We start from the raw sequence: 27,864 nt of genomic DNA on the forward strand, positions 1-27,864 counted from the left end.
CATTCTCTAAGCGCCGCTACGCTGAACGATCAGCGTAATCCTCCGACCCTCCGCCAGCCCTTCCTGCACAGCCCGCGGAAGAATTTTACGCAAAACGTCGGGTTCTTCCTGCTCTACGTCAGCCTGAGTTACGCAAGCTGCGTACGCCGTGCGCTTACGTAACGTACGCCTCGGCCTAGCTTTTCCCTACCCTCTAGAAGGGGTTACGCTGTAGGCTCCTTGCGTAGTAGACTTTGAGGAATAAGAAGAGCGATACTCCCCTTACTCCCCGCCTCACGCAGGGGCTTCTGAAGCGTAGACTGTTACGCAATCTCCGTATATCGCTCTCTGTTCGGCGCAGTGTTCCGCCAAGAGCGCGTAGGGCGTAGTTGGCTTCCGAGAATTAACGTAGGCGTTTTCGAGAGCCGCAGTTTGCGCAGCGCCGGGGCGCCCGTAACGTAAGTGAAGCGGGTTGGGGCGGCGGCGGCCATTTTGTGCCGGGAGCCCGGAGGAAGAAGACGCGAGTGTCTCCACACTTGACGGGCCCTGGAGCCGACCGAGAGCCCCGCCGTTCCCTCTGCTGACGCTCAGCGGGTCTCTGACCCACTGACCACTTCTTCTTCGTTTGTGTCCCTCCCGAGAGCCGAGGTGGCGCAAACCGAGTCCTCCGAGACCCAGCCGGCGTTGGCCGGGCCCTCGCCCCGCACCCCCAGCCCTTCGCCGTCACCACGGCCGGCCTTCCGATGCCTCTCGCCCACCCCCCCGGGAGCCATGAGGGGCTTCGGGGACCGGGGGCGCGACCGAGACCGCGGCGGGTAAGGGGGTGACGGGGAAGGCCGGGCTGGAGGGCGGGGGGACGCGAAGGGGGGATGGGGGGGGCTGAGGAGCGCTCACCTCAGTTGGAGAGGCTGGGGGGGCGAGGGGAGGGGTCGGGAGGGGGGATTTCTCCTCACACTTCGGTGTTGAGGAGCGTGAGGGGGCACTGGGGGAGAGGACGGACATTTCACCCCTGTTTTTCACGTTGAGGGGATTTGGGGCCGTGTTATTATGGCTTTGGCAACAAGGGGTGGCTTTGTTTTTATTTACTCTTAGTAACGTGCCAAGCTTGCAATTCTAAGGCCTACCTCTTCCTTTTTTCCCCATATCCTTAAGTTATTTTCTCCTTTAACCAACCACCTCTCCCCTCCCCCCCCCTTGCCACCCCCCCACCAAACGTGAACGGGGATCTCTGTGGCCCTGACGCTGCCCTTCATGCTGTCATTGCTCCTTTGGAGCTCCCTCAGAAGATGGCAGTTGGTGAAGGGCCCTTCTCGTGAGAGGAAATGAGAGTGAAAGCTGCCACTGAGCTGCGTGCGTGCTCAGGAGGCCAGTAGCTGTAAACATGGCCTGGGCTGTGCTTAGCAAGCACGACCGAGCTGAGCGTGACCAGCCTTAGCATGACCAAGCTGATGGAGCAATCGAGTGGGAGCTGTCTGGCTGCCGTGGCTTGGGCCTAGTGCTTAGTGCTTCCAGTCTTGCTAGTTAAGTTAGGAAAGGGTTTTGTAGGTTTGACTCCTAAGGATGGCAGCAATAGGATAATATTATAGTATTTAAATGGTTCGCTACTTGGTTTTCTTCCTGAGGGTTAAAAGCAATAAGAGTCATCCTAGAGAAACTGGAAACCTGTTTAGGACAGTGGCATTTTCTATTCTTTTAATAGCTAGTAGTTAGGCCTCCTTTCTCAATGATTAACAATAAATGTATCGTATAGATTTTGTTACATTTTAGGTCTAGTTTGCCATAGCAATACTATTTTTCATGGCTTGTCTTTTTTTCCTCCTCTTTCTCAATGACAGATTGAGGAAAATTTTGTTTATGCATCGAAATCCACTTTAACATTTAGTTTCTCTTCGTCTGTGGAGGGAGATAGTCGCATTTAGGCTTTATCTTTGCACCCACATTTCTCACTCTGAACTTAAAGCATCCTTTCACTTTTTTTCACAGGGAGGAGGGTTGTGTTTTTCCACCATGAGCTTTCCGGCTGAGCACAACGCAGGGACATCAGTGTCAATGCTCTGGCAATCTGAGATAACTCAGGCCCAGCTGCTTTTGGAGTTTAGAGAGCGTATCTGAGTGTGTAGATTTATTTCGAGTTACCTAAAGTAACACTGTGCAGAGTGTTGTTACAATGCTTAGCATGCATGACATTTGTGTCGTCATACTCTGCAGGAGGGCTTTGCTTGTAGATTCTTCTGTTGTAGATCACGGATGTGATGTACGAAGTAAGGAAGGAGTGCCTTATTTGTCAGGATTTTGGACATCTGCATGGAAAATTGTTTTCTTGGCCTATTACAGCAGATTGACTGTATCAAGATTCAGCCACCGACAAGCATCACAATTCAGAAATAATTTCTCTGAGAATGTGGGGCCACCCAGGATGCCGTGTTCAGAAGTTCTTCACCTTCCTAGTGCTGACTCTTCCTTCAGCTAACAAATCCAGGCTTCCAGTTTTCTTCCTGTCTGTAATGAGCTGTAGGTGACTGCTTAGGATAGGCAGCTGTACTGTTTTGCTCTGGAATGTAGTAAATTCTTAGTTGTGTCCCAGAATCTGTGGCATAGTAGCTTTAGAAAGGAATGTTCTGGGTCAGTCTGAATTTCTCTTTAACTGAAAGGTGAAATCGGTGAAGTAATCTTAGTTTTAAATCATCTTGACCAGAGCTGGAATTGGGTGGTTCCCACCAGGTTACTGGGGATGGTTGTTGCAGGAGGGCAGCAGGGTTGGCTTCCTTCAGGTCAGTGTGCAGCCATATATTGCCTGTGGGGATGGAGAACTGGAACTGCCGCACTTGTGTCAGAGCGTATGATTCATAATCACAGAATCATCGAAATCACCTGGGTTGAAAAGGACTACAATGATGATCCAGTTTCAACCCCCCTGCTGTGTGCAGGGTTGCCAGTCACCAGACCAGGCTGCCCAGAGCCACATCCAGCCTGGCCTTGAATGCCTCCAGGGATGGGGCATCCAGAGTCTCCTTGGGCAACCTGTTCCAGTGCTCCACCACCCTCTGTGTATGGGTTCTTCCCTCTGGATAGCTGTGGAGCACATAGAGTGCTCAGCTGTTTTGGGGTCCAGTCTTACAGTCAGCTTTTCCTCTCGCTCTCCAGTGAGTCCAATAAGGATGTCTGTGCCTTTTGGTAGAACTGCTTGGTTACATCAGTAGTTACCATTTGGACTTCAAGTTAGCATGGTCAGCAGCAGGTATCTTCAGCAGAGCAGGATGTTTCTGGAAGTGATCTGTGCAATTGTTGTTTATCCTTTGTTCCAGAAGGAAACTTATTGCTTAGAAGTAACTTTTCAAATTGCATTTTATGGTCTTGGCCTGTGACAAAAATAGCTGGTTGCAAAGGGTGCTGGTGGGGAACCTGGTGAAGGTAGGAGGTGAGAATAAGGGGTATTTGTACAACTGGGAAGAGATACAATGAAACAGTTGCAGCAAAACAAACATTGGAATTTACTTTGGCTCTGAGTTAAATTATATCTGCCCTGCATTTTCCGACAGTGTAACTCCTTCCTGTTAATATGTTCAAGTTCTGCTTTTTGGTCTCTTTGTCATCTTGTCATTTCCTTTGGGAAGCAGTTTAGAGATCAAATGTGGCTACTTTCTGAACAGATAGGCCTTTAATTAAGGTAATGCAAGCAGTATTTCAGATCTACTTCAGTTTTTACCAGGCTCTCCTCTGGTTACCAGTTGATGAAAACTGCTGTGGGATTTCTGTAGCTTTTGGTTTGTAGCTGCTTCATACCACTCAATTTTCAGTTATTACAGATTTTTGCCAGAGGTTCGTCTTTTGTTTACTGCATCCCTGAGTCATAGGGGAGTTCTAAACCTTCTGAAGTGTGTGAAATTAACCGAGTAAATAAAACTTCTGTGAGAGAAAAGTAACTTGGCAGTGCTTGATACTTAGGGCATTTTTTTAGCAGAGTCAGAAATGTTTGAAGGAAGATCCATTCTTTTGGTTGTTTTTTTTTTTTCCCCCTGATGAATTTGTTTTGTTTGGTGGTTTTGTTTTGCTGATAGTGGTTTGAAAAGGGAAATGTTACTTATCGCCTTGGTTCTAGTGTTACAGACTACCAAGCTTTGCTGGCCTTGTTTCCTTTTTGTTCTTCCTTGTTTTGTGTTTGAGGCGTATGGCTTGATAAGAAAGGAGAGAAGGCATAGAAAGGGTGAAAGCAAAAAAGCAATTGTCTTAATAGAAACTGTCCTTGAGGTAGAAGGAGCTTGTGATTAGAGATTTCTCCCATGCTTTTCAACCATCCATGTTTTAAGTGTACTCAGCTTCAGTGAAAAATAAGTGCCATGGCTGTACCAGCAGCTTCGTCCCAGGAGAGGGATCCTAGAGACAGAAATCAGCTGGTGGGAGCTTTAAGGCAGTGACCTATAAATGGCTGCATTGTAAGGATCCTTGAGGATGGCTTTGGGTTAGAAAGGGCACAGGGCATGTTTGTACTGGTATGTGCTATCATAGTGTTGTGTTTTTGGGGGTGGAGAGAGAAGGTGAACTGTGAGAATATTTTGCTCGTGTCAAGGGGGTAAAAAAGGAGTGGAAATGCTGAAGAAATGTGCAGATTCCCAACTAAATTCACCTGTTTGTAATTTACGTTGGCATTTCCAGGTTTGGAGCAAGCCGTGGTGGTCCTCTTCCTCCAAAGAAATTTGGTAACCCGGGGGAACGCTTACGGAAGAAAAAGTGGGACTTAAATGAACTGCCCAAGTTTGAGAAGAATTTTTACGTGGAACATCCAGAAGTGGCCAGGCTCACTCCAGTAAGTTTTCAGCTTCTGTCGTTTTACATACAACAGAAAGTGTCTCAAGTGGAAGCCTTTGTTCTAGGGCCTTTGGAACAGTGTGTAATAAAACTGTGTCTTCATTAATCTTGTTTGGCATGTTTGTGTTCTGCTGCCTTGCACTTGTAGCTGCTGTCACCATTACATCAGCAGAGGTGATTCTTCTGTGTTCAGCCATTTTTATACATAGTATTTTGTGTTTGGCCACTTACAACTCACCATCAAAATGCTGCTGTGATCTGCTTACATGAGATTAACAAATGAAAATGTCATCCTTTGTCAGTGTAGATGCAAATTAGAGAACTTCACAGTTGCTATTCTGGGGAGGCGCTGAAAAAAAACAAAAATAATAAACTGAGAGTGGTGCAAACACTTGAGAAAGATTAATAGGAATATAGTTTTGTGATAGCAGTTCAGGCTGAAAAAATGAGCCTCACAGAGTGGTTCGGGTTGAAAGGGACCTCAAGGATCATGAATCTCCAACCCCCCTTCCATAGGCAGGGCCACCAACCTCCAGATTTAATACTAGGCCAGGCTGCCCAGGGCCCCATCTAACCTGGCCTTGAACACCTCCAGGGATGGGGCATCCACAACCTCTCTGGGCAGCCTGTACCAGCACCTCACCATTCACATAGTAAAGAACTTCCCCCTGACATCCAACATAAATCTGCCCTCCTTCAACTTAAAACCATTTCCCCTTGTCCTGCTGTTATCTACTCTTTTGAAGAGTTGAGTTCCCCTCCTGTTTATAGGCTCCCTTTAGGTACTGAAAGGCTGCAATTAGGTCACCACACAGCCTTCTTTTCTCCAGGCTGAACAAGCCCAGCTCCCTCAGTGTATCTTTGTGGGGGAGGTGCTCCAGCTTTATGGTCATCTTTGTGGCCCTTCTCATTTAATACTCTGCTCAGAGCTCAGGCAGGTTGCTTGGTGCATTGCCCTTCTGAGTTTGAATGTCCACTGGGGTGATCAGAGTATAGGTCCATCTGTGTGGCTGGCCCAGCTCTTAATGTTTCTTGTGGTATTTTTTTCCTCAATAACTAATCGAAGTTTCCAAGGTCTGACTCCATCTTCTCTAAAAACACCAGTCACGTAGCTCAAATCAGAGAACTGATAGTAGCTGTTAGATTCCCTTGTAAGTCCTCTCTCCCAGGCTGAACAGACCAGGAGCACTGGATTTGTCATTGTAGCCTGTACTTAGCCTCTGCCTTCCCCTACCACTGTTGGACATGCCCTGCTATCCAGTGTCCTTGCTGTGCTTCATGTTCAGACCTGGACACTCACCTCCCCCAATCCTAAAATTGTCCTTTTGTTTCATAAGTATTTCATAAGTATTATTTTAAAGTATTAAGGCCTTACTGTGTCATTATGATGTTGCCTGGGCTTCTTAGAAATGGAAAAGAAATTCTTTGGTATGTGTTAATGGAAAGAAAGGGACTGCTGTACCTTCACCTTGTTTGTAGCATGGCAGGGCCTATTTAATTTATTGGGTTCTCAGTCCTGTCATGTAGGACATGCGTAGTCTGTTCCTCTGCTTCTATTCAGTTTGGAAAGCTGTTGATAAATTCTGGCCCTGGAAGAAGGAAAAAAAGCCTTTAAAACAAGGTATTGATACACTTGTAGTTATCAAGGCTGACTGGAAGAAAACAGATGCTAGTTCTAGGATCTGTAGAGAAGCCTTACCTCTATTTGGTGGAGAGCCTATATGGCAGATTGATCTAAGGGTGGAATCCTAAGGAAAGCAGTCATTTTGAGATCTTGTCAATCTGATTTCCGAATGTAAGCTGTTAGGTAGATGTGTGAAGTAACTTCGTAGTTAGAAGCATACTGCTGAGGATCCTGCTGAAATTCGGCATTTATTTGTTGTTTGTTTTTGTTTTTTTTTTCCATGTAATAGTATGAAGTTGAAGAACTGAGAAGGAAGAAAGAGATAACAATTCGAGGAATGGAGGGCTGCCCCAAGCCTGTGTTTGCCTTCCACCAATGTAGCTTTCCACGTAAGTGTTTTACCTTTCTTTAAGAAAATCAGGATTACTCAAAAGCAGTAGTATCTGTTTCTAAAAGGTTTTCTGAAAATGTATTTAGCCTCAGTTGTCCTCAAATAAATTTATTCCTTCCTTAAATGTTTAGAGTATGTGATGGATGCACTGATGGACCAGAATTTCACAGAACCCACTCCAATTCAGTGCCAAGGCTTTCCACTTGCTCTCAGTGGTCGTGATATGGTGGGCATTGCTCAGACTGGCTCTGGGAAGACACTCGCAGTACGTATTCTTCCCTTTCATCTCCATGCTTACTTTCATTGTTGCCTTGTGGAAATTACCCTTGGCTGCTTGTTACTAGTGTTTGGTCTTAGTACTATAGGCATAAAGTGAGGTGATTGCATATTTTTAAAGCCTTCTTTATTGTATCATGGGTGAGCCTCAGCTCATCTACCCTGTCTTGTTCACAGAAGTGTTTTTTGCATGGTTCTCTTTTGATGTTGAAATGCTTCTATTTTGTCCATGCTTATGGTGTGGATTAAGAAATAGTATGTGCTTTATAGTGTATTTGTCTTACTAAATGTGCAAGTCCAAAGAAATGATGGTTGAGTCTTCATTAATATATTAATCTTATCTGCACTGGTCAAGAAGATATTTCCTTCATTATGAAAAGCATTGTTTAGAGCCAGCATGACTCAGTTCTGCTAATTTAGGCTCCAAATATAAATGTGCCTTTTCTTCAGAGGCACTTAGCAGCCAAGTTTTTCGCCTGTGCCAAAAGCAGATGAGGTGGCTATATCCAGCAGCTCTGGAAATCTCATCTTTTGAATGAATACAAGTATGGTTTAGTAAATGTTAATACAGATGAGATTTATTCCTCTCTCTGAAACATGTAGTGGCTCTTGAAGGGATGTTAGGTTATGTGGGCTTTTCTCATGGCCCAGTTGTCACAGCAAGTGGTCATTAGCATTGAATATTTAAGTCCTCTGTCTTGACATAAAATTTTTTTGTTTCAGTACCTGTTGCCTGCAATTGTTCACATCAACCACCAGCCATACTTGGAGAGAGGGGATGGCCCAATTGTAAGTGCTTGTCAAATCTCTTCTTTCATCTGTATGATGTGGCAACATTAATGAGATGTGTGCTTTAATTGATATATCAGAATAGCAAGTAGAGCACGTTTACAATCACAGTGTGAACATCCCACTCATTAGTTGAAATTCTGTGCGATTGCTGACATAATCTAAAGATATTTCTATGTTTTAGCTAATAGAGAGCAGATGGTCTTGCTTTGCTTATGGTATTTGAGTAGAGTCCTTGAGTTAGGGCTGTGTCTACAGCTTGGCTAACCTGAATTGATTCCTTCTGCAGTGCCTGGTTCTTGCACCTACCAGGGAGTTGGCCCAGCAAGTGCAGCAGGTTGCTGATGATTATGGCAAATGTTCAAGGCTGAAGAGTACCTGCATTTATGGAGGAGCACCCAAAGGTCCCCAGATCAGAGATCTAGAAAGAGGTAATTTAATTTAGATTTTAAAATGTGTGGTTGCAAATTTCCAGAGTGGTGAATTTGGAAGCAATTTTAAAGCCTGTTTGAAGAGGTATTGGTGGTTGAGTAGCTGTCTCTTCTCCCCCTTGGAATGATAGCGCATGTGGTAATTCTCTGTTGTGTAATGACTTATTTGGATATTAGACATTCTTTATGATTTATCTTTGGACTTGTGAAGGTCATTGGAACTTGTTCTTAAGGATTAAGCTCACTGCTCATGGCACCTCCATAAAGTTCTGCAATTGCCTTTCTTAACATAGTAAAGGGATGTAGTTTAGAATAAGAAGGTGCCATGTTTCTGCAGCAACAATAGTAGCACTCTGGCGATTTAGCCTTGTATCAGGGGCTATCTGCGTGTCATTTCAAAGGCAGGAATGTTCTGAGGGTTTAACCTTCTCTAGGCTAAAAAAAAATGGGTGTAATTCTGTGAGAAGATGTAAGATGAAACTCACATGCTCAGATCTGCTCAAGAAATCACAAATCTTTACTTAGTGCTGTGGTGTGAAAAGTTATTATTGAACACTGCAGTATCAGGATAAAATTGTGTGGTAGAAGGCTGTGGGATAGTTCCGTTCAATAGAACGGCAGTGCACTCCTGTTCAGAAGCAGCATCATCAGTGGGTGAGACAGTATTAGATGAGAAGACGGTGAAGGGGTCAACTTGTTTTTTCGGAAGCAGAAATTTTACCTTGTTGGTTATAGAACATGGGCAGATAAGAGTGTCTTTGGAGCATTACTTAGTATTTACTGCTGCAAAGATTGTTGAATAGAGTTCATAGAACACACTTTTGACTCAGTTTTGCTTTTCTGGATATCTGGTGAATTTGCTTTGGGAGGAATACATCACTGACAATAGAGCGCCGGTTTTTTCAGTGTCTTTAGCAAACCTATGACTCCATTAATAGGCTGATTCTTGCATGAGCTTTGTCAGATTAATCAGCTTCAAGGAGCCCAAGTTGACACAAACAAGAATCAGGGCTGCCACAGCATACTGTTCATCTGAAACTGAAGCATCTATGAAAGTCTTGGGGTTTTGTGCTGCTTTTTGTTTGTTCTTTTTCTTTGATTCACTTCTTGGCTTAACTTAACATTTATGGGTATTTCTGTGATACCAAGGAACTCGCCTCCGAGGCTGGGAGGTTGGTGGAAAGGGGTCCTTCATTTTAAGGAATGTATAAACATACTTGATGCTTCTTTGTGAATACTTGAATTCTGTTTTGGTGCTAACAGTCATGGGCTTGGTGATTCACAATTATAGCATAATTATTCAGTATTAAAAGCCATGCTTTAACTTTCCGTGACTTAAAATTAAAAGGACAAAAGTAGAAGCAAAACTGATTTGACTTGTGCGGCAAGGGATACACTGATGCTTGTTAAGCAGGTTGAGTTTAGTTGTAGCTCACTATTATTTTTCCTAGAGAGCTCTAGATTGTATAATCGTGGATGAAAGGGCATCAGGGTTGCGTAGAAGCTTATTTTGGGGCCGCTGTTGTTCTGTGCTCTTAGCTGGTGTTTTCTGACAGTAAGCTTTTAGCTTCTGTACTGCATTTATTGTTCTAATGGCACTGCAACAGTAACTTCAGAATGGGAAAAAAAATGAATTATTAAAAGAAACTAGGGCTTCTACTGAAATGACTCAATCTTGGATATGGATGAGGGTGGTGCTTTTTTATCTTATTTAAATGGTTTTGCTCTAGAAGGTGATTCATTCTGACTAAAAATACCAATTGACATTCAAATGAAGAGCCTTATTCTTTTTTCCTCCTTCTGTTTCAAAGGTGTGGAGATCTGCATTGCTACACCAGGTCGCTTGATTGACTTCCTTGAGGCAGGAAAGACCAACCTTCGTCGGTGTACATACCTTGTGCTGGATGAAGCAGATAGGATGTTGGACATGGGCTTCGAACCCCAAATTCGCAAAATTGTTGACCAGATCAGGGTGTGTGAACCTTGTAAAAAAAAAAAAAACAAAAAAAACAGCCTCCTTCAGCTTCCCATCCAAAGTCCACAACCTTAAACCTTTTTCCTTTTCTCTTAGCCTGACAGGCAGACTCTAATGTGGAGTGCCACCTGGCCCAAAGAAGTGCGCCAGCTCGCTGAGGACTTCCTGCAGGACTACGTTCAGATCAACGTAGGGAACTTGGAGCTGAGCGCCAACCACAATATCCTGCAGATAGTGGATGTGTGCATGGAGAGTGAGAAAGACCATAAGTATGTTGGTTTTTCCTAGTGTTTATGGGTTGTTTAGGCTATATTATAAAATCAGCATTGTCGAATATGAATTCTGAATAGTGGATTTACTCTGAGGTATTGCTTAACCTTTGAATGTTACCAGGCAGAAATAAGTCCTGTATTTATCTAATCTATTGCATATGTTCTAACCGTATTTATCTAATATATTGCATATGTTCTAACCATAGTACTGTACAGAAGACCTAAATTTTGTGTAAGTGGTGCTGGCTTTATTGATCTGTATATGTGCTCAGTGCTCTTGTGTCTGTTTTAGACTGATACAGCTGATGGAAGAAATCATGGCAGAGAAGGAAAATAAGACCATCATCTTTGTGGAGACAAAGAGGCGATGTGATGATCTCACTCGAAGGATGCGCAGAGATGGGTGATTAACTCCCCTCCCCACCACCCTTTGCTTATAGTGAGAAACAGAAACCGTAATAAAAAGCAGCAAGGTTTAAACATTTGCCATGCTGTTGTTGGGAACAACCTGTCCATTTAGTTTTTGGCTGAATTCGGTCTTAATTTCCTGGAAGATTCCAGTCCATCAAAGCATTAATGGAAGAGAGAATACTTGTCAACTGTGCAGCTTTCAATATATCAGGGTACTGATGTAATGAACTGGCAGGAACAGCATCAATATAGCAAATGCGATTTGGCTTACATGGCTGCTGTATAGTTAGTGGGTTTAATATGCAAGAAACATTCTAGGCGCGTTTTAATGTGCAAGTGTAGGTTCTGGGTAGGTAAAGGCCAAAGGAAGGAGATGAGGAATAAAAATATTTCTCAGATGTTTTATTTTCTGCCTTCTTTTTGAAATGCCAGTAAAGCTTCCTGTTGCCTTTAATATATGTACTTTCTGTCTATACTAATGTACATCTCTGTTTGGCAGTTGGCCAGCTATGTGTATCCATGGAGACAAGAGTCAGCCAGAAAGAGATTGGGTGCTTAATGGTGAGTCCATCACTGAGGTGGGGGGATAATTTGGGCTGCTGTGTGTAACTTATTGAGACATGATGTTCTTAGGCTTTCTTTTGTCTTTGTACCCAGTAAATACATTTCAGAGGATGTTCCTTGACTCTACTGTTAATTTCAGTGTTTGTATTTGACAAAAATGCAGTGGGAAAATTAGCTTAACCTGGAATGCTAGATTTTGGAGAAGTAGTTGATGTGTTATTTCCTGACTCATTGGGTGTTCTGAAATTGACATATGTATTACCGAGATTCTAGAAAGTGAGCATTTAATGTAAGTCAAGTTCAGATAACTTTATCTTGTTTTGAAAAGTCTTCATAGTGTGCTTTGTTTTACAGAGTTTCGCTCTGGAAAGGCTCCTATCCTCATTGCTACCGACGTTGCATCTCGTGGGCTAGGTTTGTACACATAGACCACTCTTGCCTACTGCTGCATATTTTTCTTCTATGGCCTGAAATATGTTTTCTTGTTTTTTTTTAAAAAAAAAAAAAAAATCAAAGCGTGATTTTCCCCCACATGTGAAATACGTTTTTTAACATTAATCTTTTTTTTTTCTTTCATATTCAAAGTCTCTTCCTGCTCCTAATGAACAGGCTTTGGTCTGCAGCAAGGCCTAGGCATGACTAATCGATCGCCAAGAGGGAGAAGAGACGTCCAATTATGCAACCCAACCCTTCCACCACACTCACTTCTACCCCAAATCCAGCTTTTGTTGCTGGATTATAGGGATGGATTGCTCTGTTCAGAGCGTGCCAGATAAAGCCCAAGTAGGAAGCTGTGGGAGAGCATTTCAACAGCAAATAGCTAATATTCTCCCTGCATAGTGCACCACAGATTCAAACATACAAACCCTGACATTTACACATCTTTACCCTGCAGATGTGTTTACATCTGAGAAAGCACTGCTTTATAGATTTTTTTGATTTTTACATGTAATTTCCCTCCTCTGTGTTCCTTCTAGGCAGGATCACTGAGCTTACATACAGCCATTAACAGTGTTGCCCGATCTTGTAACTGAATCAAAATTGCACCACTTAATTCTGGTACTATGAAAATAATCTGTCTGGATGCATCAGTTGCACCCCCTTCTTAAATGAGCATTCTTGTACTGTGAAACGCTGTGCTAGGCACAGGCCTTATGCATCTGCCTGCTCTAAAAGGGGAGGATGCCTTCTGAAGTGCTGAGTTGAATAACATGCACTGAATATTCCAGCCTCCCTGAGTGGCAGAAGATAACTACTCAGGGTCAGTGTCTTGTTAAAAAAAATAATGGTGACTTTTAGACAAAGTTATTGCTCATTGTTGCATATAACATCAGAAAAGTCTCAGGTTTATTGGAAGTCACCATTATCTGAACTCTATTTTTCATATGCTGAAAGGGTGGCTGTGCTGTGCATCTTATGGTCACTTTAACACAGGCAGACCATTACTAGATGTGGCAGTCTTTATTCACACAACCTGCACCCCTCCTTCCCCTCCCCACTCAAAAAACATCCAACACTTCCTCAGAGAGGTGATTATATGGACTTCAGTCTCTGCCCTCTAGGGTCATGTCTGGACCTGTGCAGTTAGAACTTGGGCCTGTTGGGAGAAGGGACAGAGGCCTGAAACTAGTTTGTATGAAAGAGAGCTGCTTTCTCAGCAGCATTTTTTAAACAGGCTTGCTATGTGCTGGTAGCTTCTTTGTGCATCTTGCCTAGACATTTAAAACAGCTTCACCCCCTGCCCTCAAAAACACTCACTGAAAACTACTCAATTGGATAACACCTCAGAAAACAGTCTCCCCAGTTCCCATCCTCCACTTCACCTGAGCTGTGGGGGAAAGGTACCAGAGTCTGTTTCTTGTTACTGAACAACATCTCTGCTTGTTTTGGGGCCCTGAGTTTGCTGCTTCTTAAAATAAGTCACTTAACTGGCAAACTTCTGGACGACTTCCTCCAAGATCCTGGAAAGTGAAGGCTTCTACCTAAATAACATAAAACAGGGGCGCGCGCCTTTTGGCTGAGTCACCAGGGCTTTCCCTCTTCTTAATGGAACATTGGTTTCAAAAAAGCTTCTGCCAGGTAAGTTCTGAGTCCCATAATGACTTCTTTGTGATAATTCCCTGGAGTGAGGTCCTCTCTCTGCACTGATCATTTTTAATTTAGTTTTTATTTTTTTTTGTTCAGTCTATTAAACTAAAAACAATGAATTTGTTTTGTTTTGTTTTCTTTAACAGAAACTTTGATATCAGCTACAGATCATTCTCAGTGCAGGGGTGGGGGCACATCTACATTGATGGTCAAACCAGCTCTCTGGACTAGCATGTTTGCTAGTTTGTCCCTTCTGATTAATACCATAATCGGAGACTGTCCATGCCATAGGGTACTCTGATGGCCTGATGAAGGGCACGTTTCCCAAGTAGCTGTCAAAAAATGATGGGCAGTTTCAATTTTAGTTCCTGCCACATGATCTTCTGAAATTGCAGGAAGATTGAGAGTGTGCATGAACACTTGGGAGCATGCTAGACTGGAGAAGCCGAGTCTTGTACTTGCTCGGGTATTTCTTCAGCCAGCTGCGTGCTCTGCCAGGTTTGTTTTCTAGTCTGGACAATAGTCTTACGTTTTCCTCTTCCTGCCTTCCTGTTCTTCCCAGTCCTCCTCAGTCAAGTCAGTGCTGTCTACATCGATAGCTCCGCTTCCCTGTGCTTTCTGCCGGGAAAGCACATCCTTTATCCATGTTAATTCATGTTTCTTTGCTACTGATGGATGTGCAAAATGGGGCTGACTGAGGACCATGTAGACTGCAGCTTGTCAAACTAGTTGTACCCTGGCTGTGAAGATGCAATCTGTCATGTGAACTCCTCTCTGTTTCGCTTTCCCCTTCTTAAAAAAACCTGTTGCATCAAGGACCCTAGCTGGAGACTCGCGCAGCCCCCTGTGAAACCTGCCTTCTCACTCCCTTTTTTTGGTGTGATTCAGGACTTTGGAGCCAGCAAAGACTGAGGAGCCCCCCCTTTGCTGTAATAAGAAACAGACATAAAGTCCCCCTTTTGCCACTACAACGCCCTTCATTTTTATTTTTTCCTACAACCCCTTTGAAATTGATGCAGTCTGGGCAATAGATGCAGTCTGACCCTTTGGATGTTATTTTTCGCATCTTCCTTTTTTTTTTGTTGTTGTTGTTGACAAATGCCCCTAAGAGCCCCCAAATCGGGGACAGAAAGCGTTGGAGGACCTGAAACTTTTACCTGAAGCCAGGTTCTCCGGCGCTTCCCAACCAAATGGGGCTACAGAGAAGCATCTAAGCCAGTTCACAGAGCGAGCGTGTGTGGGGACTTCTCGCTGCCACGGACCCTTGATGCATGCTCCCCGCGCTCCAGTGGTCCCGTGTCAGAGGGCGGAGTTTTCGAAAGGAGGCCGCCAAAAATAAAAGGCAAAGAGACGGGATCGGCTGCAGCGGTTTCCCACAGGAGGAGGGAGTGTGCATCGGTCTGGTAACAAACAGAGAATGTTTCTCTCTTTAAAACAAAAACAAAAAAAAAAACAAAAGAGGAAAGGAAATCACAAAAATCTGTGTTTTATTTTGGATATTTTCAGAATATTCGTCTTAAAATGCAGATTTTTATCTTTTTTTTTTTTTCATGAGCTGTTAGGACACTTACTGTAAAACCGTGCATTTTTTTTAATATTCTATACTGGAGCAAATAGGTGCTTTTGGTACTTCAAATGCTTTCACTGAAGTGTTACACTAACATTTTCTTTGTTTCTGTCCCATGAGTTTCTGAAGTCTTGCCAAGAGGTGTGCAGCTCCAATCTTTTACAATCCGTTACCAAGCAGTTTTGATCCCTTCATTTCCCACTTCTGCCTGATGCAGGAAGTTGGGAACTGTAAACGTTAGAATGCAGGATGGCCCAAATTACCAAAGCTTGCCAGAAGTGGACAGAACAGCATAGTGAAATGTTAGTGCAATGCCTTCATGTGATAACTATGCAGCTAAGTTAAGATACTGTAGGTACTATCTGTGCAGTTTTTAATGAGTTGTCTGTATATTAGTGTGGTTGGAGTGCCTTTAACTTGAGGCTAGGGGAAGTAGCTCGCTGTGTTTTTGTTAGGATTGTATAAGTAATATTTGTAAGACTTGCATTTTTGTTTCATGTTAACCAAATGGAAGGTAAGTGATCTCATTACTGTTATTACTTGTTAGACTTCTCCCAACAGAGTAAAAGCTTTACAGTGGCAGTCCTTCCCTTCCTCCACCCCAGTTTGCTGTGTCAGGTGGTGTGGTTTGCACCATCAGAATTGTGCTTTGGAAAAAAAAGAAGTACAGAATTCAGTTAGCTCATTTACCGACATCGATGAATTTAATGCTGAAATACAGAGAAGGCATTCTGGGGAGGATGAATTTGAGCGCAGGGAAAAGTTGCTTGAAATCTACCACTGTTTTTCAGGGCACTGGTCTTTGTTCCCGATGATCTTAAATCTGAGTCTTCTACTCTTTTGGGATGAGTCTGTCTTGTATCTATTCCATGCATTTGCTAACTTTGTGTTGTTTTGTTTTTTTTCTTATTACTGTCACCTGCATTCGTGCTCCCCACCTTCCGTTGGCACGTCCTCTCTTCTTCTCCCCTTTCCTCAACCCCACCCTTTCACTGTGCTTCGCACCCGGGCACTTCTCAAGATGTGGAAGACGTTAAATTTGTGATAAACTACGACTATCCGAACAGCTCTGAAGATTACGTGCACCGTATTGGCCGTACCGCACGTAGTACCAACAAAGGTACTGCGTACACGTTCTTCACACCAGGGAACCTGAAACAAGCCAGGGAGCTTATCAAAGTGTTGGAAGAAGCCAATCAAGCCATCAATCCAAAGCTGATGCAGCTTGTGGACCACAGAGGAGGAGGAGGTGGTGGTGGAGGTAAAAGCATGTGGGGAAGGGGCTGCATAGGGAGTAGGTTCCCATTTTGAGGGAGGGCAGATGTAAAGAGGGTAAGGAAGTAATAAGCAAAAGTCTAAGATAAAACATCAGCAGTGCATTTGTTTTGTGCTTGAGAGCTCTTCGTGTTCTGTAGATTCTAAATTTCTTTTTGACAAGCTAGTAGGCCACTATTATAGCTTAGTCAGATTTTTTTTTTCTTTCTTTCTCCCAGTAATATCCTCAAAGAGTTAATTCTACGTGAATTAATTTCTCGTAGCTCCTAACACAGATGCAGGATGTGTGTGCATGCACAAGTGCGATTAAAATCAGTGAATGGGTTTTCTTACTTTACCTTCACGGGCTGAGACTATTTTTTCCTCCTCTCCCTGAAGGAGTAAAGTTTCACTATATTTCTAAGCTAGTCCTATACTTCTTCTGTTTCCTTTGTCTCTGAGTGCACTCACTAATACTTTCTGAGCTTCATATCTGCACCTTGAACAAAACACAGGGATGTATGCACGCAGCCATACAGGTCAGGCGAAAGGCCTTGCTCCTTGTGGGCAGTGCCCTGCTTGTATAAGGGGGAGAAAGGGTGGCAATAATTATCACAGTTGGTTGTTTAAAACTTGTTCACAGTACTAAATCTTAATGTATCCATCGCCAGGAGGTCGTTCTCGTTATCGAACGAGCAGTTCAGTAAACAACCCTAACCTGATGTACCAGGAAGAGTGTGACAGGAGGCTCCGGGGAGTGAAAGAGGGCCGGAGAGACTCAGGTGGCTTCAGAGACCGTGAGCGTGGTGACAGTTATGCCAACGGAGCCAACAAGACCTATGGCAGTGCCTACGGGAGCCCAAATTCTGCTTTTGGGGCAGCACAAAGCCAGTATGGTTACGCTCAAGGGAGCTATGGAGCAGCTGCCTATGGCACGAGTGGCTATGGCACTGCGGAGTACAGTGCTAGTGGCTATGGTGCCAGCACCACAGCTGCCACCGCTGGGAGAACCTCACAGAGCACTACCCAACAGCAGTATGCAGGGATGGTGGGGCGCTCAGGCCAGCAGCCACAGCCGCTCATGTCACAACAGTTTCCTCAGCCCCCTGCCACTAATGTGATGGGCTATATGGGACAGACTGCCACCTACCAGTACCCACCCCCGCCCCCACCCCCCCCACCCTCACGCAAATGAGACCACTCGCCTGCTGGTGACCAGTGTTAGACCTCTTGCATTTAAAGGAACCTTTTCTTTCTCTTCTTTCCCATTGTGATGTCTCTCTCATGCAGGCTAGGCTTAGAATTCACCATTCAAATCTCTTGAGCCCATCAAAAATGGCCCCCAGTAATCCACATTACTGACCCTATCCTCTTTTTCCTTTTTTTTTTTTTTTTTTTAAAGAGATATATATAGTTGACTGGAAAAATTTATTATTTTTTGTCTTGCATGTTGAGGAAATTGGAAATTTTATTTTCTCTAAAATAAATGAGTATAAGGCAGATAGGTCCCAGCTCGATCATCTTGGTGTCTAAGGTTTGTGCAAAAACTTGCTCTGAGGGGAGGAAGTTTCTGTTCTGTAATACGTTAACTTAATTTCAGGTAGTATCCAGAGAGGTGGGAACCTTTGGGGAGCCAAAAAGCAGTTCATTTAACATGATAAATGCAAGGGAGCAATGCTCACTTTTCCTAATCTTAATATATTTTTTTAAAGTAGCTCATTATTGTTGGTTGTAATCTATCATAGGTATCTCTCTACAGGGAAACTCTGCTCGTTTGTCTCAGTGCAGTGGTGTTCTGAGTAACACCGCATGTAAACTGTTGGCATTCTCTGAAGCTGTTAGCAGCAGACCATCTTCTGATACCTGCAGTAGGGAAGTTGAGATTAAAACCCCTGTGTTGGAGACCAAACTTGTCATGGACGCAATACCTGAAAACTAGGTACAGTCACTGTAGGGTTATTACTGCTATAGCGTTTAGCCAAATAAGTCCTTTCTCTTACAGTTGTTAAATTGCAGAGTCATTAACACCTGAAACCTGGCTACCCTTCAGCTAGTTTCTACTCTCAAGTTCCTACTGTTGGGTTTATGGAGATAAGTCTTATTTGGGAACCCAGAAACTGAACAGAACGAAGGCTGTGAATGGCATATCTCGTTTGTCTTTCCTTGGTGAACAAACTCACTTTTTGCCACAGGAAATGCTCTGAATGCTGCTACACTGAGCAAAATGGGATGGAGTTTTCCACCTTTGTAAGGTTTGAATAGGGTGGGTTGGGGGGAAGGATGAGGGGAGGGAGGGCAGAGGAGGAGATTACCTGGAATCTCCTTTTCATGAGGTAAGGAGTGAGCTGGTTAGCGCATCTTAATTCTGAAGCTTTCTTTCTTTTGTACCTTGCTCTGACTATTGCTTTTCCTGGCTTTTGAGTGCATTTCCCCGTTCCATTGGTCCCTTTGAGCTCAGCTCTTGCAGGTAGGTAGCATTTTAGAAAATGTTAGCAAAGAGTGAAATTTTAGTAAATAATAATAATTAAAAAATGTTTATTTTACAGGCTAAGGTGGGTGTGGGGAGGTTTCCCCTTTACTAAAGCTTGTTGTTGACTTATTTCTAATATGAGACGGTTCAGAGATGGTAGATGATGAGAGAAGTTATCTGATAAGGTGACAAAATAATGGAATATATCTCCTGGTTTGTGAGGCATAAATTTTGCATTAAGAAAATGCAGATTGTTGGGTTGTTGTTGGTTTGCTTTTTTTTTTTTCTGTTTGTTTTTCTTTGTTGGCATTCTTGCGTATGGATGAGCAAGGCGGCCCACCCCTTCTGCAGCAGAGTGGAACTTCTTATAGTCCAGGCAAAAAGCTTTGCTTGTACAGGTGTTTGGTTTTCTTTTATATTCCCAGAGTATTAATTTTGTGGGATGAATGCACATTGGTTTGTGCAGTACACAGGTAGGTTGCTGACACAGAGGGAGAAGGGGGCGATTTTTTTTTTTCCCAGAACCTTGCTTCCCTTCAAATTCCATTGCTTGAGCAGGAAATGTCTTTGCTTGTGTTAAGTGAAAGCCAGAAACATTTCATTTAGCCAGGCACTGACTGATCTGTCTTTGGCCTCCCTCACAAGCAAGCATAGAGCTTTTTTATTATTAACTTTTGTTTTGTTTTTTCTTAATTTGTGACTGATGCAGAAATGTGTTTGAGGGGTGTAGCAGTAGGGCATCTTGCTGACTGGCTTTAGAAAGGGTCTCTGGGCCACCAAAGCTGCCTTATAGTTTGCTATCGCTTTCACTTCTTTTTTTGGGGGGACTTGTGCACATGTAAAAGTATATATGCCAAGTCTTGCAGTGCTTTATTGTCACTGAGGTCAGCTGATGTCCAGGGTCTGGGTTCAGTTCAGTGTTAACCAGATTGTTGAATGCTTAAACGCACCGTGGCATGTGCTGCCCCTGTCCCACCTGGTGCTCGCTGCTCTGTTCCACATACCAGCTGGAGGGCCCTTGTTGAGAAGCATTAGCCTCTAGTATCGTTTTGCGTTGTTTTCAATCTGTAAAAAGTTCTGTGGGAGTGTCATACGACTTGGGTGTCTCCTCCCCTCCCACTTCCTGAAGCAATTTACTGTTTGGACTTCTCTGAACAAAGGAAGGGTTAGTGGCTTTGTGTGGGATCAGCATCTCGTTTCACACGTTTGCTGGTCTCTGAACACATTCCTGTTGTATTAACGAAGACTTGAATTTGAGAGATTCATAGATCTGTGGTGTTCAGACACAGGATACTAAGAGCTATGTTACTATTCTTAGTTTGTAAATTGTCCTTTTGATACCATCTTGTTTTCTTTTGTAGGTATAAATAAAAACACTGTTGTCAATAAATTGTGAACTTTGTCTTTTTATTATTTTTGGAGCGTAAAAACAACATTTGCCCCTGTTCTTCCCAGTTCATAAAAGAAGCAAATCCAAGGGGTTGGGAACATGTGTTGGCGACACCCCTGAACTAGAATTGAAATGTCCCCCATCTTGTAGAGCGTGAGGAGCCCTCACTGGAGATGGGTGAGTGGGAAAGGTGCTGGAGTACCTGCCAAATGGGAGATTGTTGCCACGTGAAGGAAACGTGGACCTGAAGAGATTGGGGCTCAACAGGGTTAATTTTTGGGAGAGTGGTAGTTCATGCACTGGTGCTGTAACTGATGAGTTTTGGGTGGTGCCAGGAGCGGGACTCCATCCTTGTGGGTTCGTTCCAACTTAGGATACTCTGTGAAGGCACATGTGGGCCCATGACCTTTGTATATTTCATCTTGACACCACACCCTTTTCACTATATAGCATTTGTTGGGGACTGAAGGACGGTGACAGTTTCCCTTTTACTTCTTGAGGTGCCTCAGCATAAGGTTAGAGGTGCGTTACAGAGGTGAGTGCTAGGAAGAACAGGGAGAGAATGCTCTGCATTTCTTAGTATTGGCCAGCACTGCTTACTAGCACCAATTTCAAGTAAGAAGAAACGCAACAAAATGGAGGGAGAGTCTCATCCAGGTGATGAGCATTCCAGCTGTCCCGGCCTCGCTGTCTTCCTGGCACTGGAGTGAAGCTCAGCTGAGCCGTTCTTCAGTCAACCAGGGCCAGGAAGGGAAAGCTGTGGTCAATAGTTTCAACGTTGGAATTTCTGGTGCTGTCTGGAAGAGGCTTCAAACAGGCATCGGAAGGCTGAGCTTCTTTCCTTTTAGGACTGTGGAAAGAGGTGGTAATGATGGCATGCTGGGAATACAAACTGATCCATTGTTTCTACAGGTATTGTGAATTGATCATTTGGAGCACTAGATAGTTGCTTTGCGCAACCCAAGTTTTGGGGAGCTGAGGGCTTCCTTCATCTTTCAGGTCCCTGGGCTAAACAGAAAGCAGCTCATCTAGTTTTAAAAACAAGATAAAGAGCCCTGGCGTTATATAAAGATCCCTTTGCAGCCTTTGTTCTAGGCTCAGTAGCCTTATTAAGTGGGTTTCTTTTTATAAAGCATCCTTGCTTTCCTTACCGGAATCGCTGCCCTTTTGTCTGCGTTCTCCTGTGATAGAAATGTTTTGAAAAGATGCTTTTTCTTTTTTGCAGGTGTAAGAGAGATGCAACCTGCTATAACATTTCTGGTTGCCATAAATGACTGCCAAGTATTTGCATATCTCCCGCCACCTTCTCTTTCCCTTGATCCAGAACAGTTGGGTAAAAGAAGGGGATAAAAAAGAAAAGGCAATTCTCTTCCTGCTGCGATGTCCCAGGGACAAATGTTTTCTGTTTCTCCCTCCTGTGTCATCTGAGTTCTGCAGCTTTATGCCGAGTGAAGTGAGACCAAAAGCCAGCAGTTGTGAGGGTTGTGTTTTTCTTTTCCCCCCTTCCCCTTTTGTTCCACCTTCCACAACTGTGAAAGGTATGGATTTCTAACAGAGCGTAAGGACGTGGGAATTGAATGAAGCTAAAATGGGAGCTAGGAGGAAAAAAAAGGGGGATTGACGTCGGGTGCCTTGGTGGTGGTTTTGCAAAGAAATTTTCTAGCGTCAGAGATGTTTCAGGTACAGAAGAAAACCTTAATCTACCAAGACCAGCCCTCTGTTCTGTGCCATCACCTCTCTACCAGCAGGAGCAGAGCGCAGAGCTGCTTAGAGCTGCCCATCAGAGCCCCCAGCACAGGATCTGGTGGAATAGTTGGGGAAGAGGAAAGAAAATGTCAGTAGAGCTGTGTTTCATCGAATTCCTCCCTCCTCAGCAGATGAGCAGTTGAAAACCTACTTCATCCTCAGCACCATAGCGTGTTCTACCAGATTGTACACCCGTTAGTGCTGGTTTGCAGCCATCACTGGCATCTGGTTATGGGAAGCTGTGGAGTTTTGTACATGCAGATGTCTGCCTTCCTACAGAACGAGTCCTTGGGAATGCTGTGTCTTTTACACCAAAAGGAAAAGCAGGCTTAATATCGTCTCCATATGTCTGCAGGTGTGCTGCCTGCACGTGCCTATTTCTTTCTCTCCCCCCCTTCTGAGGTTTTTTGTGATTCATAATCTGTCAAAAAGCATGTGGAAATGTATATACCAAAAAAAAAACCCTACAATGATAACTTATCAGGTTGGGCTTAAAACAGGCTGAGCTCTGGTTTTAATTTCTACACAGATGAAGAGTGAAGGATCAACACTTGGCAAGCTGCAGGGAGGCTGAATGACTCTGTCTGATCTTTACCAACCCTTTCACCTACCTTTGGTAACGTAGAGATAGAAGAAGTCGCAGTAGAAGATGGTCTGTACCACCCCAGAGACCACAGCGATCTGGTCATAGAACTTCTCGGTGTGGTAGCGCCAGACCCAGTTGGCAATATAGAGGGCGCGATAGAGGCCCAGGAAGAAAAGGTAATGCGTTGTGATGGTCTCTGCTTCCCCCGTCTTGCTGATCATGAAGAGCTGAGGGAGGATAGCGACGGACTCCAGGTAGATGGAGAAGGTCCAGAGTATCTGTGAGGTGCAAATGAAGGTGATGGTGACTGTTGAATGATCATAGAATCACTGAGTTGGAAGGGACCCTCAAAGGCCATCTAGTCCAAATCCAATGACATGGAAAGATCCAAAGCTTTATTCTTGACAGTGTGGGAAGTGAGAGAAGATGGTTCTGAGCTGCTCTACAGATTGCACGCTCTTCATGGATTGCCAGCCTTGCCTCTCCTGCATGCTTTTAGCATTAAAAACCTGAGCTCTTCAATGTCCTGCAATCTGGGTAGTGCCAGGCTTCCCTCCCTTCTCCTTCCCCATGCTTTCCTTACCTCCAGGGGGGTGAAGCTGTGGTTTTCCAGGAAGGAGAGGCCGGTGACGGGGACCAGGAGGAACTCCAGGCGAAAGGAGTCGTTCTCTCTGTCAAACGTTTTCCTGAATTTCACATAGATCATGTACACGGTGATGTAGGCACAGAGCAAAAAGATGACCTGCGGGAGGGAAGTAGAACTGCAAGATGTCTGACCTGCAATCACTCATTGGCTGCATCTCAAGATCATCATGGTGGTGCTAAATGGGGTGAGCTCACTTATTTAATGCAGTGAGTGAGTTCTGTGGTCAGTGCAGGGCTGGTGACACCAAAGGGAGCACCTTTAGCTGCTCTTCTTGTATGTAACCCACTAGCTTTCATGACAGGCAAAGAAGATGGAGTTGCTCCTGTCTCCCTATGGCTGAAAAACTAATGTGGTGAAACCATGGCAAGCGGGGGGGAACGTCTGCTTCCCTGCTGCCCTCCTTACCTTCATCACGGTGTTGTAGATGGAGATGAAGGTTGTGAACAGGTCCAGGTAGCGGGTAGTGAAGACAAGGGCAAAAAGAATCTGGCTTTTCCCCGAGATACCTGTGTGGCAGGGAAAGGAAAGAATGACAAGGCAGGTGAGAGGAAAAAGCCCTTCAGACTCAGGTTTTGCCCTGTGCTTTTTTATTTTTTTGAGATAACTTGTGATGTGTGTTGCTCCAGAATCCAGGATATCACCATCACAAGGACCTTCCTGCCCATCTCACTGTGGTGAACTGCTGTGGGACTGGCCCACAAATGCTGGTGCTGCTGTCACCACTGGTGGGGTGGCAAATATGGGTGAACATAGCTGAACCCTTCCTCCCATCTACCTGCAAGCCTCCAGCCCTGTGGGAAGCATCTGCTCTGCTTTCCTTGCCCAAACAGGCCCTCTAGCCTGAAGCAGCATTCTCTCTGCATCTTTTCACCAGAGCTCATCAATTTTGGTGCCACTAAACCTTCTCATGCTCACTTTCCACCTCATCACTCTCCTCCCCTCTGCTTCACTGTCACCCAGACACCTGCCCTGTGGCTGTGTGCTGTGCCACATCGCATCCTTCCAGTGCATCCTTCCTCCTGGTGAGGAAGCCATCTGTCAGGCCTTGGAGTCTTCTACAAACCACAGCAAAACCTGGTGATGGGCTTGGTAAAAACCAAAAATAAACAAACAAAAACCACCAAGGCGTACCAAAAAGGGATGGAAGAAAACTGGAGAAGCTGGGAGGCAGCACAAAGGAGGAAGGAAGAGGAGTCTGATGCCTCTGAAGAGCCCAGGAGTAGGGTCCCCTCCTTGCCCAGAGAGCACTCACCAGCGCAGGACTTGGACCTGTGGATCTTCACCAGCAGGATGATGATGGCCAACAAGTGGGAGACGTCCCCCAGGATGCGGAAGATGTTCATGGCAGCGGTGGGTGAAGGCAGCTGTAAAACCCTGCGGGGAGCTCCGTGCTCAGTCAAGCATACGCTTTCCTATGGCTGAACTTTCCCTTCTCCTGGAGTCCAGAGTTCTCTATGCCTTCCCAAGGCTCCACGTCCCCTGCCTCAGCACTCAGGACTTCCTCCTTCCCAGAACTGCGTCCCTGTTGCTGCCTTTCCCTGTCGTGCAGGGCCTAAGAAAAGTTGGGTTTTGTCCTCTCAGCAGACCCGGAGCAGCGCTGGGTGACGTGGCTGCTGGCTGGTCTGGGAGGAGAGAAAGGAGGAGGCGGAGGCGGGAATAACTGCACTATTTTTCCCTTTCCCCTTCTTTTTTTTTACCCCTTCCTCTCTTTTCCCTCACTTGTCTCAAGTTACATGCGGAAGTGTCCTTAAAGGAGAAAAGGAGGAGGGAAAGGGTCATCTGTCCTGTGGGCTGGGATGCCGCTGCAGCATCCTGTGCCATGTTGGCAGCCCCGTGGCTGCATCAAGCAGGGATGTGACATACCGGGCTGCCGTCACTTCATGTCCCAACACAATGGGATCGTGCATTAAGTACAAGGCTGTGCACAAGGAGACTAAGTACTGCCTTCCTTATAGGTTTGGGAGAAGGGATTGCTACAGAGTTTTGCAGTATTCAGAAACATCAGTGGCCAACCTTGGGACAACCCTCCCTCTCCAATGGGATCTCAGGGTGCTGAGGTGAGACGTGGATGCTACATGTTCCCATCTTCACCCCTGGATGTTTCCCTCACACCTCCCTCCCTTGGCTCATCCTTATGGGCTCGCCTAGAGTATCATCCCTAATGATTAAAGTGTAAAAATATTATTCCCAGTGCTTACTAACAAGTCTATTAGCATCACCAGATTCCTTTTGGAATGCATTTGCATATATTTCCTCCCAGCCCATCGTGCTGGCTGTGTGTTTTCCCTCCCAGCCGCTGTAGCACCTGCCGTGCTGGGCTTTTCCAGCCGTATTTGCAGGTTAAGCTGGAAAACACCCATGGATCCCTGTAGAATGGAGACTGCCACCCACTACTCATGGGCGTGCTGAGGCTGGGGTGGGGACAGCCCTTGCCATAGAGTCACAGAATCATTGGAATTGGAAGAGACCTTTAAAGGTCATTTGGTCCATCTCCTCTGCAATGAACAGGGACACCTGCAGGCAGATCAGGGTGCCCAGAGCCCTGTCCAGCCATCCCTGGTCCTCTTTGCTTCTTGTCCCAAATGTGGTGGACCCAATCACCACCATTGGAAGGCCACCAGTCAGACAACTGCAGGTGGCAGAGGTTTATCCTCTTCCTCTTATGCCTTCCCAACACCTAAGGAGAGCTGGTGTCCAGTGGCGCTACTGAGAACAGCCAGGCTCCAAGTGGGACTTCAAGACCACTGGGTTGGTGAAGGGCGTGCAGATTCTTAGAGGAGGAGAATCTGGCACACCAAGTGGGAGTGAGCAAAAATAGACATTCCCTCCTCCTTCCCTGTGCCTTGCCCTGGGTGTCTCCCTGTCTCCTGAAATAATGCTGGGCGCTGCCACCACCCCGCACCATGATGCTCTCTCCATGCCTCCCGTTTCCATGGTGACCATAAGGAATGTCACCAGGGTGACAGGGAGGAGAGCAAGCTGGGATTTGGCATTAGAAACAGGAATTTGGGGTTGTTGGGTTTCTTTTTATTCCCCCCCACCCCCCTCCACTTCATTTCTATTTTTGTGTTCTTCTCTGCCTGTGCCTGTTTGGGATGCTTGATCTCCTGCAAGTCCAGCCTCTATTGAGGACACAACAGTCCTGTGACACAAGGCTCACCCTTCTTGCTAAAGTATTTGTTTTCTGTCACTGTACTTCTGTGGTTCACCCTAGTTGTCCCCCCTCAACTTCTGCTTTGTGTCACATCCAGGCGCTCATGGTGGAGAATGAGACACGTGGGCCATCTCCAGCTGCACCAGGGATAGTGACAGTAGGTGTGGAGGGGCTCAAGGGCTCGTGCTGGGTTCAGTCAGTGTTGTGAGAAATCCAGACCATGGTTGCCCAGGCAGGGGCTCTTGGCATGGTGGTGGCTCTAGGCTTCATTCCCAGACAGGACAAGTGTCAGGTAGTACCTGTTCACCTGCCCAGGAGCTCCTGCTATCCATCCATCCATCCATCCATCCATCCATCCATCCATCCATCCATCCATCCATCCATCCACCTTTCCACTCTTCCATCCATCTTTTCATTCCTCCCTCTATTTATTTTTCCATCTCCATATCCATCCATCCCTCCATCCACTCCCTCATCTATCCATTCATCCACCCATTCTTCCTTCCTTCCTTTGATCATTTCTCCATTCATCCATCCATCAATCCCTCCATCCAACTCTCCATCCATTTCTTCCCTCCCTCCTTTCTTCCATCCTTCTATCCACCTCTCCTTCCATCCATCTGTCCATTCATCCATCCACCTCTCTGCCTTTCATCCATCCACCAGTCCATCCATCTGTCCACATCTCCATCCAACTTTCCATTCCTTCTTCCCTCTTTCCTTCCTTTTTCTGTCTCGTTCCTCCATCCACATCTCCTCCTCTCATCCATCCATCCATTGAACTCTCTATCCATCCTTCCCTCCCTCCATCCCTTCTCCCCACCCTCCCAGCCCTCCATCCAACCGTCTTCTCCATCCCCACAGCAGCACTGGGAAAGGTTGGCGGAGTGGGGCTATTTTTGGGACTGTCTCCTTGGCAACGGCTGCCACCACCGTCTGTGGTGGCTTTTCCATAGGTGCTAAAATATTCCACGCTTCTTATTAAAGACGGTGCCGGTGGAGACGGGCGGGGGTGGCGAGTGTGAGCCACCCCACTGCTGGGGCCATGGAGCCAGGGATGGCTGGGGCATGGCACGAGGACAGCTAGGGGTTGGTGACATCTTTGTCTGTGATGTCCCATTGTCCATCCCAAAGGCCCAACCAAGCTGGTTGCACAGTGCATGGGTGCAGCTGTTTGTCCGTGTGGGGGAACCACCACCATGGTCGTGTGTTCCTCCCCATCCTCAGCAACACAGTGAGGTTTTTGGGATGAGTTGAGGCACTGCAAGGTGGTTTCACCCCTTGGGGTGCGAACACCATGGTCACACTGGGATGTGTCACATCAGCCTTGGGCAAAGATGGGGCTCCCTATGGGATAGAGATGACCTCCAACTTGGTGTCCCTAAGCATGGGGCTCCTTATTGGATGGGCAATGACCCCCAGCCTGGGGACTGGGATAGTAGGGA

At 45.4% G+C, this 27,864-nt stretch overlaps 2 protein-coding genes across 2 annotated transcripts; one reads left to right on the forward strand and one right to left on the reverse strand.

Moving 5' to 3' along the window:
* The first annotated feature begins 432 nt into the window (after positions 1-432).
* Positions 433-20,287, forward strand: DDX17 (DEAD-box helicase 17). The gene is made up of 13 exons (XM_015863149.2): positions 433-794; positions 4,633-4,783; positions 6,699-6,798; positions 6,932-7,065; positions 7,800-7,865; positions 8,155-8,296; positions 10,108-10,268; positions 10,368-10,540; positions 10,836-10,946; positions 11,454-11,515; positions 11,873-11,932; positions 16,195-16,434; positions 17,099-20,287. Exons 1-13 carry the CDS (start codon positions 751-753, stop codon positions 17,620-17,622), a joined length of 1,968 nt encoding a protein of 655 aa, XP_015718635.1. The 5' UTR covers positions 433-750; the 3' UTR covers positions 17,623-20,287.
* Positions 19,591-26,182, reverse strand: KDELR3 (KDEL endoplasmic reticulum protein retention receptor 3). Its single transcript, XM_015863252.2, has 6 exons — positions 26,168-26,182; positions 24,518-24,887; positions 23,671-23,771; positions 23,203-23,361; positions 22,645-22,897; positions 19,591-21,137 (listed from the first exon to the last, which is right to left on the reverse strand). The coding sequence occupies exons 2-6, from the start codon at positions 24,606-24,608 to the stop codon at positions 21,097-21,099; spliced, it is 645 nt and encodes a 214-aa protein (XP_015718738.1). The 5' UTR covers positions 24,609-24,887; positions 26,168-26,182; the 3' UTR covers positions 19,591-21,096.
* Positions 26,183-27,864: the final 1,682 nt, after the last annotated feature.

This window comes from Coturnix japonica, chromosome 1 (genome assembly GCF_001577835.2).
Source record: "Coturnix japonica isolate 7356 chromosome 1, Coturnix japonica 2.1, whole genome shotgun sequence".
Lineage (NCBI taxonomy): Eukaryota > Metazoa > Chordata > Aves > Galliformes > Phasianidae > Coturnix > Coturnix japonica.